We start from the raw sequence: 13,620 nt of genomic DNA, 5'->3' as shown, positions 1-13,620 counted from the left end.
TGTTGGCGGGAAAGTAAATTGGTGCAGCCACAAGTGGAAAACATTAGGGAGGTTCCTGTAAAAGTTAAACACGGGACTTCCATATGACCCAGAAATTCTACTTCTGGGAATTTATCCAAAGAAAACAAAAATGCCAACTTGAAAAGATATCTGCACCACTATGTTCACTACAGCATTATTTATGATAACCAAGATGTAGAAGCTATCTATCCAAATGGATAGATATATGATATATAAAATATTATAATATAATAATAAAAGAGTATCATCCAGCCATCCAGAAGGAAATCCTGCTGGTTGTGTCAACATGGAAGGTCCCTGAAGTCATTATGCTAAATGAAATAAGAGAGGAAGATAAACACTACATGATCTCACTTATTTGCGGAATCTAATGAAGCAAAGCCAAACTCTCAGATACAGAAAACAGGCTGGTGGCTGCTAGGGGCCAGAGGAGGGAGTAGCTGAAATGGATAAAGGGTGTCTGCCAAAAGGTACAAACTTCCAGTTATAATTAAGTCCTAGGGATGTGCTGTATAGCAAGGAGAATGTATTTAGTAACACTATAGTGTATATTTGAAAGTTGCTGAGCAAGTAGATTTCTTAAAGTTCTCATCATCACAAATGTAAATCCAAAGGGGCACATGCACCCCAATGTCTATAGCAGCGATGTCCCCAATAGCCAAACTGTGGAAAGAACACAGAGGTCCATCGAAAGACGAATGCATAAAGAAGTTGGGGTATATATAAACCATGGAATATTATGCAGCCATCAAAAAATGAAATCTTGCCATTTGCAATGACATAGATGGAACTATTATGCTAAATGAAATAAGTGAATCAGAGAAAGACAATTATCGTATGATCTCACCGATATGAGGAATTTGAGAAACAAGATAGAGAATCATAGGGGAAGGGAGGGAAAAATGAAATAAGACGAAACCAGAGAGGGAAACAAACCATAAGAGACTCTTAATCTCAGGAAACAAACTGAGGGTTGCTAGTGGGGGTGGTGGGATTGATGGAGTGGCAGGTGATGGACATTGGGGGAGGTATGTGCTATGGTGAGTGTTGTGAATCATGTAAGACTGGTGAATCACAGACCTGTACTCCTGGGGCAAATAATACATTATATGTTAATAAAAATTTTTTTTAAAGTTCTCCTCACAAAAAATCCCCCAAATTTATGTTATACACCTGAAACTATTATGTTATATGTCAATTTTATCTCAATTAAAACAAACAACTCTTTAGATTTCTGTCCAGTTAATTAGCGAGCCTAAGTAAAGAGCAGAAGAGCAGGAAGCAGATATGCTCTCAGCAGTAGTCCCATTTCCCTTCCTGGAAAACACTGCAGCTGCTTTCATACAAAATGAGTGGATGATGAGGGCAGACACAAGAAATACTGAGTCACTGTCAGAATCCTCACTTGATAATTTAGGGAAGATCCAGGACATCAGCACTTTAAAAAAACAAATTAAGTCACTAGACCCACCTTCCACCTCCCTTTTAATTTTTTCCAAAAATTCCTGCAATTTTCAACAAGAAGTAGATGAAATGGAGCCAGGTGTTCAAATTGTCCATAGTTGACTTCATAGGGACAACAGTATAGGCATTCAACCCTGGGCATCGCATTGAAAGCACATATGGAGTTTTTAAAAGACAATGTACAACAGCTCCTGTCTCAGAAATTCTGAGTCAGCAGGTGTGAGTCGGCACCAGAAGTCTGTGCGGGGGAGTAGGCAGGGAACACCTGCACAAGCCCTTCTGATGGGGTGGTCTGAGACCTAGTACTATTAATTTCACGCACTGCTCACTAGGTGGCACTCGTGCTCCCCAAATAGAAAGGAAAATCCAGAAGCTGCTGAAATTTGTAAAAGGTTTGTGCTATGTGTCTGCCTTTAAAAGTGTACACTGCTATTATTTAAAAATAATAAATGGAAATTTTAAAATGTTTCACTCACTGCCCCACAATATGGTCCAGAGGATGGGGAATTCGCATCTGGTCCATCGTAGAGGATGAGGTAGTTCTGGATGCAGTCTCCGGGATCATCAATGCTAATAAAGTAAAAGCTGACAGTGACAGGTCTTCCAGCAGGTGCAGTGATGGCCCATTCGCAGTGAGTGTTGTTTGGGTATGTGTCCGGATAGCCAGGGCTGGTGAAGGAGCCATTGTCCCCATAGAGCGTCCCACCACAGCCTGCAAGGAAACAACGCAGGATGTTTGATTAAACAAAATGTGGATACCATACCCTTGTGAGGCAATAAGATGGTGACTATTTTCCCAAAATGCTGAGACCCTTGCGAAGAATAGAGAAGGCAGAAACGCCTTTCCTTGTCGTTTTGTGGGCTACATCCCTCCCGCGCCCTCACCACCGCCTCCTCCCTCCCTCCCCCCTCCCTCCACCATAGGTTCTGTTCCTTGTATCTCAGGACAGTGGGACCACTCCTTCCAGGACCTTTCTTTGAAAACAGTGGGCTGTGAACACAATGGGAAAACAAAGAACCTGATAAAGTAGCTGAAGGAGAGAGTAATTAATGTTGTTGTATACTTTTGACCGTGTAGGGCTCTCCCTATACCCTCAGTTGATGATGATGATGGGAGTGAAGTAAAGTTAAAAGTGAAATTCCAGGGCACCTGGGTGGCTCAGTGGGTTAAGCCTCTGCCTTTGGCTCAGGTGCTGGGGTCCTGGGATCAAGCCCCACATCGGGCTCTCTGCTTGGTGGGGAGACTGCTTACCCCTCTCTCTCTCTCTGCCTGCCTCTCTCTGCCTACTTGTGATCTCTATATGTCATATAAATAAATAAAATCTTTTTTTTTTTTTAAGTTAAATTCCAGGGCCGAACCCAAAGAGTGTGGCATTGTAGGTTTTGACAAGAATTATTGTGTAAGTGACTTTCCCAAGCTTGTAGCAGACAGTACCAAGATTGACATGCTCAGAGCCAGAGCTCTGTGAGTATTAGTGTTAATTTGTGTATAAACACTGTCATAGTTTAGACCAGAGACCCTGGGAACCCAGATATACTGTTGTGCAGGAAGAAACTGCACAGAACGGCAGGATTAAGAGGCGCTGAGCTGGGTGTCTGATCCCTGGAGGTGTGGTCCTGCTTCTACCACAATCTAGCCATGCTTTCTGGAAAACCCATTAACCTCGTGTTTTATTTCCTCCTCTGCAAAATGAGGGCATTGGAGATCATCTGCAAGCACCTTTAGCTGCCAAGATTTAAATTATTTCTTGTCCCTTAGTCTACTGAAAATACATTTTTGTCATTCTTATTTGGAAAGTTTTTATATATTTCTAAACACCTAAGTGGGACATCTCATAAAGATATTCCTCCTCTCTTGAGTTAAATATATTGACATGACTTAAATTTCCTTCAGTTATTTGATAAACTACCAACCAAGCATGCCCTGAAAAAAGCAATTAACCTCCAGGACTGCCAAGAAATGACAGGTGCTGCAAGGGGAGAAGCTGCTTATTTATTTATACCCAAGTATGCATTAGTAACTTGGCTTTTGGTACACATGTGGGCTTTTCTGAATTCTCAGAGAACTACCTTGATGATCAAATCAAAACTTAAAAAGACGACAAAATCAGAAATTACCAAAAATTTTAAAATCTGTATCTAATCTATGCTCTATGTGTATATATACATGCACACCAATATTTCTACATATTACTAGATATGTTTATCTATATGTGTCTGTAGATACATATAGAAACATGTGTCCTACATACGTATGTAAAAATGAGGAGTGAGAATAGAATTAAAAAGGATATCTGTACTTTCATTGTTAAAAATCTCTATATTTGTTGGGAAAAAAATCAATATACAGATGGCTAAGAAGCTAAGATCACTTTTTAAAAAAAATTTGTCAGAGAGAGAGAGAGAGCACAAGCAGGGTGAGCATCAGGCAGAGGGAGAAGCAGGCTCCCTGCTGAGGAGGGAACCTGATGCAGGGCTCAGTGGCAGGACCCTGGGATCATGACCTGAGCTGAAGGCAGACGTTTAACCACCCAGGTGTCCCGGTACAGTCACTTTAAATTATCTTTTCTTATTAGACCCCCCTATGTTTTTCTCACCTACATCAATTTCCTTTACAAAGGGCAAGTGTCTTACCAGAGGATGACGAGGTCCAGAGAATTTCATACCCACGGCTGGAAGTTGCACTGTCACTCTTAAACCGTAGATATAGTTTATGGTTCTGAGAGAAGATGGGGTTTGGCAGCAGAGCTCCACAGTACGTGCCAAGTAATGGTGAACTGCTATCACTTCCATTTCTGACCTGGAAAAGTGAGCCATTAATGAATATACCTAAGCATATTCTCCTTTCTTCTCTGATTTTTCATTATTCCCCATTGACACAGGAGACAATGTGAATGACAACCTCCTTTGGAAAATCTGTGTCTTCTTAAGAATGAAAACACACCCAGAAGTCATGTTCTCTTGCAAAGGAGAGAAACATCCAGTATGTAGATCAAAAACCATTTGCATTTGAATTCAGAAATATCTGTGAATTTCAAAAAGATTGGAGAGGGATATTGCCTGCTCCATTTCCAGTCACTTCTGTTATGCTTTATTCATTATACCGTGTGTCTGGTTTTTTTCCCTCTGAAAATTGCTTGGCTATGAAGGGGCTATGAAAGAAAAAAAGCAACGTACGAAGTATAATAAAGCTCAAAACCAAAGGAATTTTGGGACAGGAAAAGGACACAATTCAATAAATCTATAAAATCTGACTGTTAGGTAATTTTAAAAACATAGCCTGAAGTTGAATAGATTTTTTTTTAAAAATTCACTGCTTAGTACTAGTAGATGCATGTGAAAACAGGAAATGAGTCAGTAGGTAAGTACAGGTAACCACAGGGAACTCAACCACCTCTGTCCTCAGAGCTCCTTCTGCGCCTTCTCAGCCGTCCGACTCTGAGGAGGACTCCTGAGGAGTACTGAAGAAATGTTATCCAGGCATCACAGAGATAGAACCAGCTCAGCATGTATGAACGGTGGTTTCAATGACACATGTATTCAAATTCTTGGAAGTTCCTCCATTCCTCTATATTTTCATCATCTAACATTTAGTTAAGTGCTGTTGTCTTCAGTCATGGAGGTTCTTCCAGAAGCGCCATGGCTGGTCTTATTGGATGGTGTTGACAGAGAGTGAGATCTTTTTAGCTGATGGAGTGGCAGTGGGAGATGATAGTATCTTTCTGGTGCATTTTGGATTATTCTTCGAAGTGGCCTTGCGGTGCATGGAGCAGCCAGTGAACCAGCCGCAGACAGATATGGCTGCCATATTCAGGAACGCTGGAGAGCCAGACCCACTCCCACTCTATCTTAACTTTGGGTCTCTTTCCTCTGCGTCCCATTTCAGAAAGCTCTGCTCTGAGAGAAGTGGGGTGTCATTTCCAACTAGCATCCTCTCCATTTTCCTCTGCACAGGAAGAATGGGACAATGAGAGCAATAAACATCTCTGAGCCATTAGAGGGCCCTGAAGAGGGAGGTGAAGGCACTAAAACACATGCAGATTCCAGGTGGGATCCAGAGCTTTGCTTTTGTGTGGTCATAATCTGGTCACAGTCCTCGCCAAGAAATTTCTGTTCCGGGCACAATTAATGTGAACGGAATGGTGAGTGTGGCGCATAAGGCTGCCAATAAACCGCCCCAGTCTTTCCACCAAAAGCGGCTGTACTTTACCGGCCCAACTTACGGTTTCCTTTCTTTGCTTATAGGGTTTTCAAAACCAACTTCTGTGGAATAGGAAGGACGGCTGGGAGGTGGGGCTCCCACCTCAGCGCTGGAGTGCTAGCCTGCGCGTGCCAGCATCCAGAGGAAAATAACTCCCGTCACCACCGCTCAGCCCAGGCTGGAACCAAGGGTGGCTGTGATGAGATTCCGAACGGGTGGGATTGTTCTGTCCTTTCTCTGTATCCCCTCCTCTGGCTTCTGCTTTCCATTTCACATAAGGGTGAGGCACGAAGGTCTGAGTCCCATGCCCTGACTGACACAAACAGTCTCATCTTCGTCTCCTCCTTTCCGCCCTGCTACATCCATCCCTCTCCACTCCCTACCACGGCATGGGTCTGCCATGAGAAAAGATTCAAGCTTCCTTCAAGTACTCACTACACTATGGATTAAGGATACTCGTTAACAAAGGATTTCTGTAGGGGTGAGCTCCCCAGGATATTAAGACAAGCGAACAGATGTACAGGAGGAAACCGTGTGGAAACTGTACTGAAGACTCTTGTGTACGTGAGACAATGCCCACTCAGAGCACCTCTGGAAGGTTTACATTCAAATTCCATCCACAGAGGAATTCAGCGTCTTTGGATATCCAAGTCTTCAGCGACATCGCAGTTTACTGCCTAAGAATGAATACATCCAAAAGAGTTTGCAAAGGACATGCAAGTGAGCTCTGGGGTTTTCATGGCAAAATGTAGGCACTGCGCTCCACACAGTGACTGCCTTGGTTATGGGCTCATTCACAACAGCCTCCCCCTGGAAGGACAATTTAAGGTTCTCACTTCAACACTGTAGGTTGGGCAGAGTGGGAAGGACGCAGGGGGCCCTCTTGTGGTGGGGCTGGGGACTTACAGAGAGGCAAGCGCTCCCGGAGCGCTCCCGGAGCTTGGTTCTGCTTCTTCCGGACACTGGATAGTTCCCTCTGAACCCACACATCACCTCCTTCAGGATACTTCTCTGTCCCCGGGCTGAATTAGGTGCTCCTAACCATGCTGATTCTGTTGCATGTGACCTATTTCCTATCTTTCCTATGGACTGTGAGCTTTCTGGGGGCCCTGACTATGTCTTGCTCCCTATTCATTCCCGGTGCATATTTATGGCATGAAAGAATAATGATCAAATTATGAACAAAAAAGGGATCAATGATTAGAAGTAGCAGAGACAAAGGTGAAAAATCTTCAGCAATCCATATGTTAAATAGTTCATTTACTGGGGCACCTGGGTGACTCAGTCAGTTAAGTGTCTGCCTTTGGCTCAGGTCATGATCCCAATGGGATCGAGTTCCATATCAGGCTCCTTGCTCATCAGGGAGCCTGCTTTACCCTCTCTCTCTGACTGCTCCTCTCCGTGCTTGAGCTTGCCCCCTCTCTCAAATAAATAAGTTATTTATTTTTTAAAGATTTTATTTATTTATTTGAGAGAGAGAGAAAGAGTTAGGGGGAAGCTGGGGAAAGAGGCACGGGGAGAGGGAGAAGCAGACTCCCCACTCAGCAGGGCGTCCAATGCCGGGCTCGATCCCAGGACCCTGGGACCATGACCTGAGCCAAAGGCAGTTGCTCAGACTGAACAAACCAGGCGTCCCTTAAATAGCTCACTTATATGATAACCAAATGTATGTTACCTCCAAGAAATCATGTGTGCATTCACTGGAGTCCTCGATACCAAACGAATGAAAGAAGAGGGAAATAGTGTGGTTCTGCGGGGCTGTGAGGGTAACTGTGCAATCCAAGTTGTTGTCATAATTATCTGGCCATCCAGGGCTCTTCAGATGGCCGAAAGCCTTGTTATAGTCTCTGTTGCAACCTTGGAGAAAAAAAAAATTCACAATTAATGTATGCCTCCCGATATTTCATGCTCTTTCAACCTGACGGGAAGAATTCAGAAAGATGATTAAATGTGAACAAACTACAGAAAAAAGCTAATCCAGCCCTTTCACTTTCCTTTGAGATAAGCGAGGTCAGAGGAAGCAAGGTATGGCAGAAAGCAAATGTAATGCAGCGTCTCCCTACCCTAACATAACGTTCCCATGGAAATCTGAAACGTGAGCCTCCTCCTTTGAAGAAGGATGTTCCAGCATCCTCTGTACTGTTCCAGTCACACTGCAGTGGAGTGGGCTGACGTCCAGTCCTTTGCAGGCACAAAGTCTCTGCATCCAAGACAGACTTTTGTCTGGGGATTTCCATTTACATCCTCAGAGGAACTGATAAAATCGGTAAGTTGTTGCTCTTTATCATTCTGGGTAAAAATAGGTAAAAACCACCCAAAATACTTCTATTCATCTGTTTTAATCAACGGCAGCTTTGGTTTCAATCAAGCTGGAAATGAACATCAAATAACGTCCTCTGGAAATAAACTTCTTAGCCATGATCATAATCAAATTACCCTTTCGGGGGTGCCTGGGTGGCTCCGTGGGTTAAGTGTCTGCCTTTGGCTCAAGTCATGGTCTCAGGGTCCTGGGATCGAGCCCCGCATCGGGCTCTCTGCTCGGCGGAGCACCTGCTTCCCCTCCCTCTCTCTCTCTGCCTGCCTCTCTGCCTACTTGTAATCAGTCTGTCAAATAAATAAATAATCTTAATATATATATATATATATATATATATAATAACTCAAATTGCCCTTTTAGAACTTCTTGGCTTTTAATAACTTCCTACAGTGAGTTCCCTAAGCAGTCAGGTGGATAATTAATAAAACAACGGGTATGAACTTAAATTAACTCCATGAACTTCGAAGACTATGCCGGCCCTCTGACCACTGCAGTTAGCATCATTCGCTTTACCTCAGAAACCAGCTTGAGGAACCGGCTGAACGGGACCCGGGCTTCTAGTTCAAATTCTTGCTGCAGGTGTGGTTCACGTCACCGGAGGCGCACGCACGCACGGGAGCGGGTTCTAGCGGGAATGGCGGCCGTGGGGGCTTCGGGGCTCACCTGCAATCTGATAGGTGAAACGCACGCCGGAGTCTGCGCTGAGGACCTCGGCCTTGAAGACGACGACGGCCGTGCTCCCGGAAGAATAGAACGCTGGCGCCGCCGAAGCATTTCCGCCACAGACCGGAAGTCCTGGATTTACGTGACCCTGAAAATAAATGGAAGCCACGTTACCCTAGATTTGGTTTCAAAAGAGAATAGGTCATAGTGGAAACTAAACTCCGTATAAAAGTGTGGCTTAAATCCGCAGCCATGAGGGGGTGGCGGGGGTGGTGCCAGGGTGGTTCCGTGGGTTAAGTGCCCGCCTTTGGCTCTCAGGTCGTGATCTGGGGGTCCTGGGATGGAACCCTGTGTTGGGCTCCCTGCTCAGCGGGGAGTCTGCTTCTCCCTCTACTTCTGCCCCTCCTTTGTGCCTATACTCATTCTCGCTCTTTCCTTCCTCTCTCAAATAAATAAATAAAATCATTAAAAAAAAATTCAGACATGGGAACCAGTTACAGTGTTCGAAGCCCTGGGCAACCAGGCTCATGGTGGCCTTGGAATCCACAAATGTCTCCCGCTCCCTGAGGGGCAGGAGGTCGAGGCCAAGTTTCTGCTGAAACCAGGAGACAGACACTGTGTGGGACAAGACCCTTTCCCCCTCATGCAGCTTCACAGCCAAAGGCCCGTGTGGTTGCTCTGAGCCATCTAGGCTGACCGAGCTCCACAGAGCCCCCCTAGGTTTCCCCATTTTCCTGAAGCCCAGTAGCCTAACCCAGCACAGCTCCCAGCCCTCCCCACCCCTGAGCTGATCTAATCATACTTGGCAACATTGGGACTCCCCACAAGGCAGCTCCTCCCTGCAATGTGGTCCCTGTTTCCCCTTCCTGAAACCTGGGCAGCCCTCCTCACCTCTCAAAGAGCAGGCTAATGGGCTCCAGTGCCTCCCCATCCTTGCATGAAGACCACTGGCACCAAAGTTAAGACATTTATTTGCTGCCTCTCACTCTTGTGTGCCCACTGACAGGTCCATTTCCCACTCGTGCTTGCAAGCTCCCCTTGCTGATGCCTGTTTTTACCCACCATTCCCCTGCCCCCAGTCTCCTGCTGCTGGTCCTTTCCTAACCTTGCCCGTGGCCTCCTCTGAACTTGCACAGCAATGTTAACTGCCACTGTATATATCCACACATAGCCTTTCCACTTCCTGGCCTTGAGTGAAGCTTGGGTCCTCTGCAGCCTGCTGGTGGAAGCCATTCTCTTCCCACAGTCCACAATCCTTGAGGAGGAAGAGTGGTGGGGTTCTGGGGGGGAGAGTGTCTCCAGGTCCCTCCCTGCAGTACCCATCCTTGCATCAAAGTCAGTTCTCCTCTGAGGGTCTCCACATCTGGCCCAAGATTCCTCTCACCCTTCTCACCATTCTCGCTTTCCCTCTGGTGACTTTCCTTCATCAAAGACTGCTGTCTCAGCTCATTGTCATCCCCTGCACCCCGCTTCCTTTCTCAACCCTCAGAGGTTTCAGTGTCTTTACAGGGGATCTGCCAACACCCTAATCTGCATTCCTCACTTCCAGGGACTTTCACCTCCGCTCCCTATGGTTGCCTATGCCAGCTCTGCGCCATCTGTCACGCCTCTGTCACACGATCCTGCCACGAACTTCCAACTGTATCTTCTCCTCCTACTCTCAGACACCAGGAGCGTTCCAGTTTCTCCCAGTTATCAGTCACTTTCCTATCTTTCCTCCCAACCTACCCAGGCTGAAATCCTTTGTTCTTTCCTTTAGTCATTCAGTCAAAGGACATTACTCATTCATGACAAATGCTGGGTCTTCTTTGGGGCCCATCCAGCTGCTGTTACCATCCAGAGCTGTCTTGTGCCCTGTACATAGCCTTTCCCTACTCAGAGGGGAGTCTGGCCTGATTCCCATCACCTCGGCTTTGGGAAGCAATGGGAAATTGAAATAGCTTTAACCAAAGGACCTTGTTCTGCTTGGCGTGAAGACCTTGTAGGAAGGTTACCGCCAGGGAATCTGAAAACTACTGCCGACCAAATGGTGATCACCTCACACCTTGGCCACAGTGGGAGCCTGGGATATATCTCAGTGCCTGTGTTTCTGGAGATCGAATAAATACAGTGTCTGCTCAGTAGCCAGCTCCTCTCAGGCCTCTCCAACTGGAGTCAGCCAAACTGGATTTTTCTACCACCACCAAGATCCATGTGTAAATAGTAAGGAGGACCCCCCCAAACTCAGGAAGGGACAGATCAGACCCTCTGCTATTGCCAGCCTGCGGGGGGTTGACTATGACACTGTGGGAATGACCTGAAGCAGATTAGTTGCTCCTCAAACTGCTCAAAGACAATGCAGGAATTCCTGGGGGGGTTTTCCCAGGGGCCCATGTCCAGTCATGACTCCACACTACACAGCCTCTGTGGATAAACTCATGACTTGTGATTTTAGCTACTGACCCATGCGTGGAATGATGACACCCAACTCTTTACTTTACCTTCTGTTACTATTACGTCTCTTCATCCAACTGTCTTCTCAGCATTCTAGCCCATGGACAATTCTCTCTCTCTTCTTTTTTTTTTTTTTTTAAACAAAAACAATTTTTTCTTTTGTTCTCTCTTACATGACCATGAATATAGTCCCATCGGACTGGTGTCAAACAACCTTGCACCGAGTATGGTCCTTGGAGCCCCAGTGGCAGAATACTGAAGATGTTCACCAGAAATTTCGATGACTAGGCACTATGTGGGGAACTCAGCATTGGAGGGCAGGGCCCTGGCATATGCATTTTATCTAGACACCCAGATGCTTCTTATGCACAAGGAAGTTTGAGAGCTCCTCACCTACAAGACCAAGTACAAGTTTCTTAATCCCTTTAATATATGGCTGTATATGCATGGTTTGGATTCATTAAGCTGGAGGTAGGTTTGAGAATTTATTCAATTATGCCCTCATTATTTCACGTGTTTTGCAAATACTGGTGAAAAAACAGATGGGACTGTCCTGTGTCTTCTGATCATTACCTCAGGTGAGTCCTGAAACTCTAGGTAATTCCGGTCGCAGTCCTCGGAGTGCAGTCGCAGGGCCAACACTGTTATCTTGACCTGCTGATGCGGAGGGGCTTCAAGGACCCAAGTACACATGGAAAGTGGGATTTCTGGGTTTGATGAATTGGGTGATGAAATACTCTGCGGGGCCCAAGTTGCATTATATGTTCCACCACAAGGCACTGAGAAAAGAGTAGAGCTTATAAGACAAATTTTACTCATGGGTCCACATACACACAATATTTAAAATTTAGCCTTCCCTACCCTTCCATCCCAAAGAACTGTAGTTACATCATTCTATAAAGAAGGTAGAGTAATTTTCACTAAGAATCATGACAAATTTAGGGACATCTGGGTGGCTCAGTCAGTTAAGTGTTTGCCTTTGGCATAGGTCATGATCCTAGGGTCCTGGGACCGAGCCCCCATTGGGATCCCTGCTCAGCGGGAAGCCTGCTTCTCCACTTTCTCTGACCCTCCCCTCCAACACCTGCTCGTGCCCTCTCTCTCTCTTAAATATAATCTTTAAAACAAAAACAAAAAAAGAATCATACCTAATTTGTATCACCGATTAACCACAGAGTAATTAACATGGTATTCAGAAACTGACATTGAGTTTAGATAGGAATTAACTCTGGATTTAGTAATTAACATTGAGTTTAGTAATTAACATTGCATTTGTAGAAGCATAGCGTTATTTTTAGTGCAAAGTACACGTTTCATAAAACATAAAATGTCTCCATTTACTCACTGTCCATGATGGTATACGTAGCATTAAATCCTTCCCGTTCTAAAGTTGCGTCACTGACAAACTGAAGCGTCAGGAAGTTACCAGAAGAGATAAAGGGAGCAGGTACAATGGAACCACAAAATGTTCCAGCTAAGTTGGCATTTTCGCTATCTCCATCGTACAACTGAAAAGAAACATAGTTCATCCACTTTCCATTACTCACAAAGAAGTTGCATATCTTACACTGAAATGGACATGGAGTCACACCAGGTCATGATGAAGAAACTTACACTGATGTTGTTAGAGCGAGTTTTAACCTAGGAACAGCTGCTATTGAATTGATGCTATTTAATGATTTTCAGTAAAAACCTGGTATGATGCCTACAAATCCTTTCTCACTAGGAAAGTCCTATCTGACTTGAAACTACTATGTCATTAGAGTCAGCAGAAGTGTCACTGCCCCCACCCTGTGGCCCTCACCGCCACATAGCGGCAAGCCCCTGAGATCTCGTGCCTGGGTTCTCACTGCTGACTCCCTGGTTCCATTCTTGTCCCCTTTTAGCTTCTCCTCAAGAGGTGAGTCCCAGGATACAGTTAAAATGTAACTCAGACCAGGTCACTGCTCAGAACCTTCCTAACTGCTTGCCAGCCGCTCAATAGGAAAGCTAAAGCCATTACAGTGGCCATCAAGGCCGGAGAGCCCCTGCTTTCCACGCCACCTCTGACTGTCCCCATCTGATACCTAACTGTCTCCACATCATTCTCTCTGTCCTTGAGTCCACCGGGCTTGCTGCTGCTTTACAGCTGCGGCATTTGCAGTTCCCTCTGCTAGAACATTCCTCTTCTATACAACGGTATCTTTCACTTCTCTTCGTTGCTGCAGGACTTTACTCAAACATCACCGACTCACTAAAGCCGCCCTGACCGCCCTCCTTAAAGTGTGAACTCACTCCCAATTCCCTTTCTCCCTTCCTGTTTTGTTCTTTCTTTAGAGCATGCCTTTATCTCCACATAGTACATATATTATTTATATTATTGTCTTTTCTCTGAAGACGACACTAGTTCCATGGAAACACAGGTTGCTGTCCGATCTGTGCCCTGCAGTGTCCCCAGTTTTTAGAAAGCACACAAAAGGCACCCAGTACATGTCTAATAAATGAATAGTGCTTTGGTCCCTCTCTCCCAGCACCCACCCGT

At 45.3% G+C, this 13,620-nt stretch overlaps 1 protein-coding gene across 1 annotated transcript in view; it reads right to left on the bottom strand.

Moving 5' to 3' along the window:
• The window catches only part of CUBN (cubilin), a 258,475-nt gene that overhangs the window by 2,275 nt on the left and 242,580 nt on the right, over positions 1-13,620 (bottom strand). Inside the window, exons 61-66 of the mRNA XM_059184039.1 lie at positions 12,445-12,607; positions 11,673-11,878; positions 8,667-8,814; positions 7,362-7,543; positions 4,120-4,285; positions 1,962-2,197 (exon numbers count right to left, since the gene is read on the bottom strand). Of these exons, the coding sequence (XP_059040022.1) occupies positions 1,962-2,197; positions 4,120-4,285; positions 7,362-7,543; positions 8,667-8,814; positions 11,673-11,878; positions 12,445-12,607 (1,101 nt within the window). The remainder of the gene's footprint in view (positions 1-1,961; positions 2,198-4,119; positions 4,286-7,361; positions 7,544-8,666; positions 8,815-11,672; positions 11,879-12,444; positions 12,608-13,620) is intronic.

Source organism: Mustela lutreola, chromosome 8, assembly GCF_030435805.1.
Source record: "Mustela lutreola isolate mMusLut2 chromosome 8, mMusLut2.pri, whole genome shotgun sequence".
Classification (NCBI taxonomy): Eukaryota; Metazoa; Chordata; class Mammalia; order Carnivora; family Mustelidae; genus Mustela; species Mustela lutreola.
Note: the sequence above shows the minus strand (reverse complement) of the source record. Positions and strands in the feature narration are given on the sequence as shown.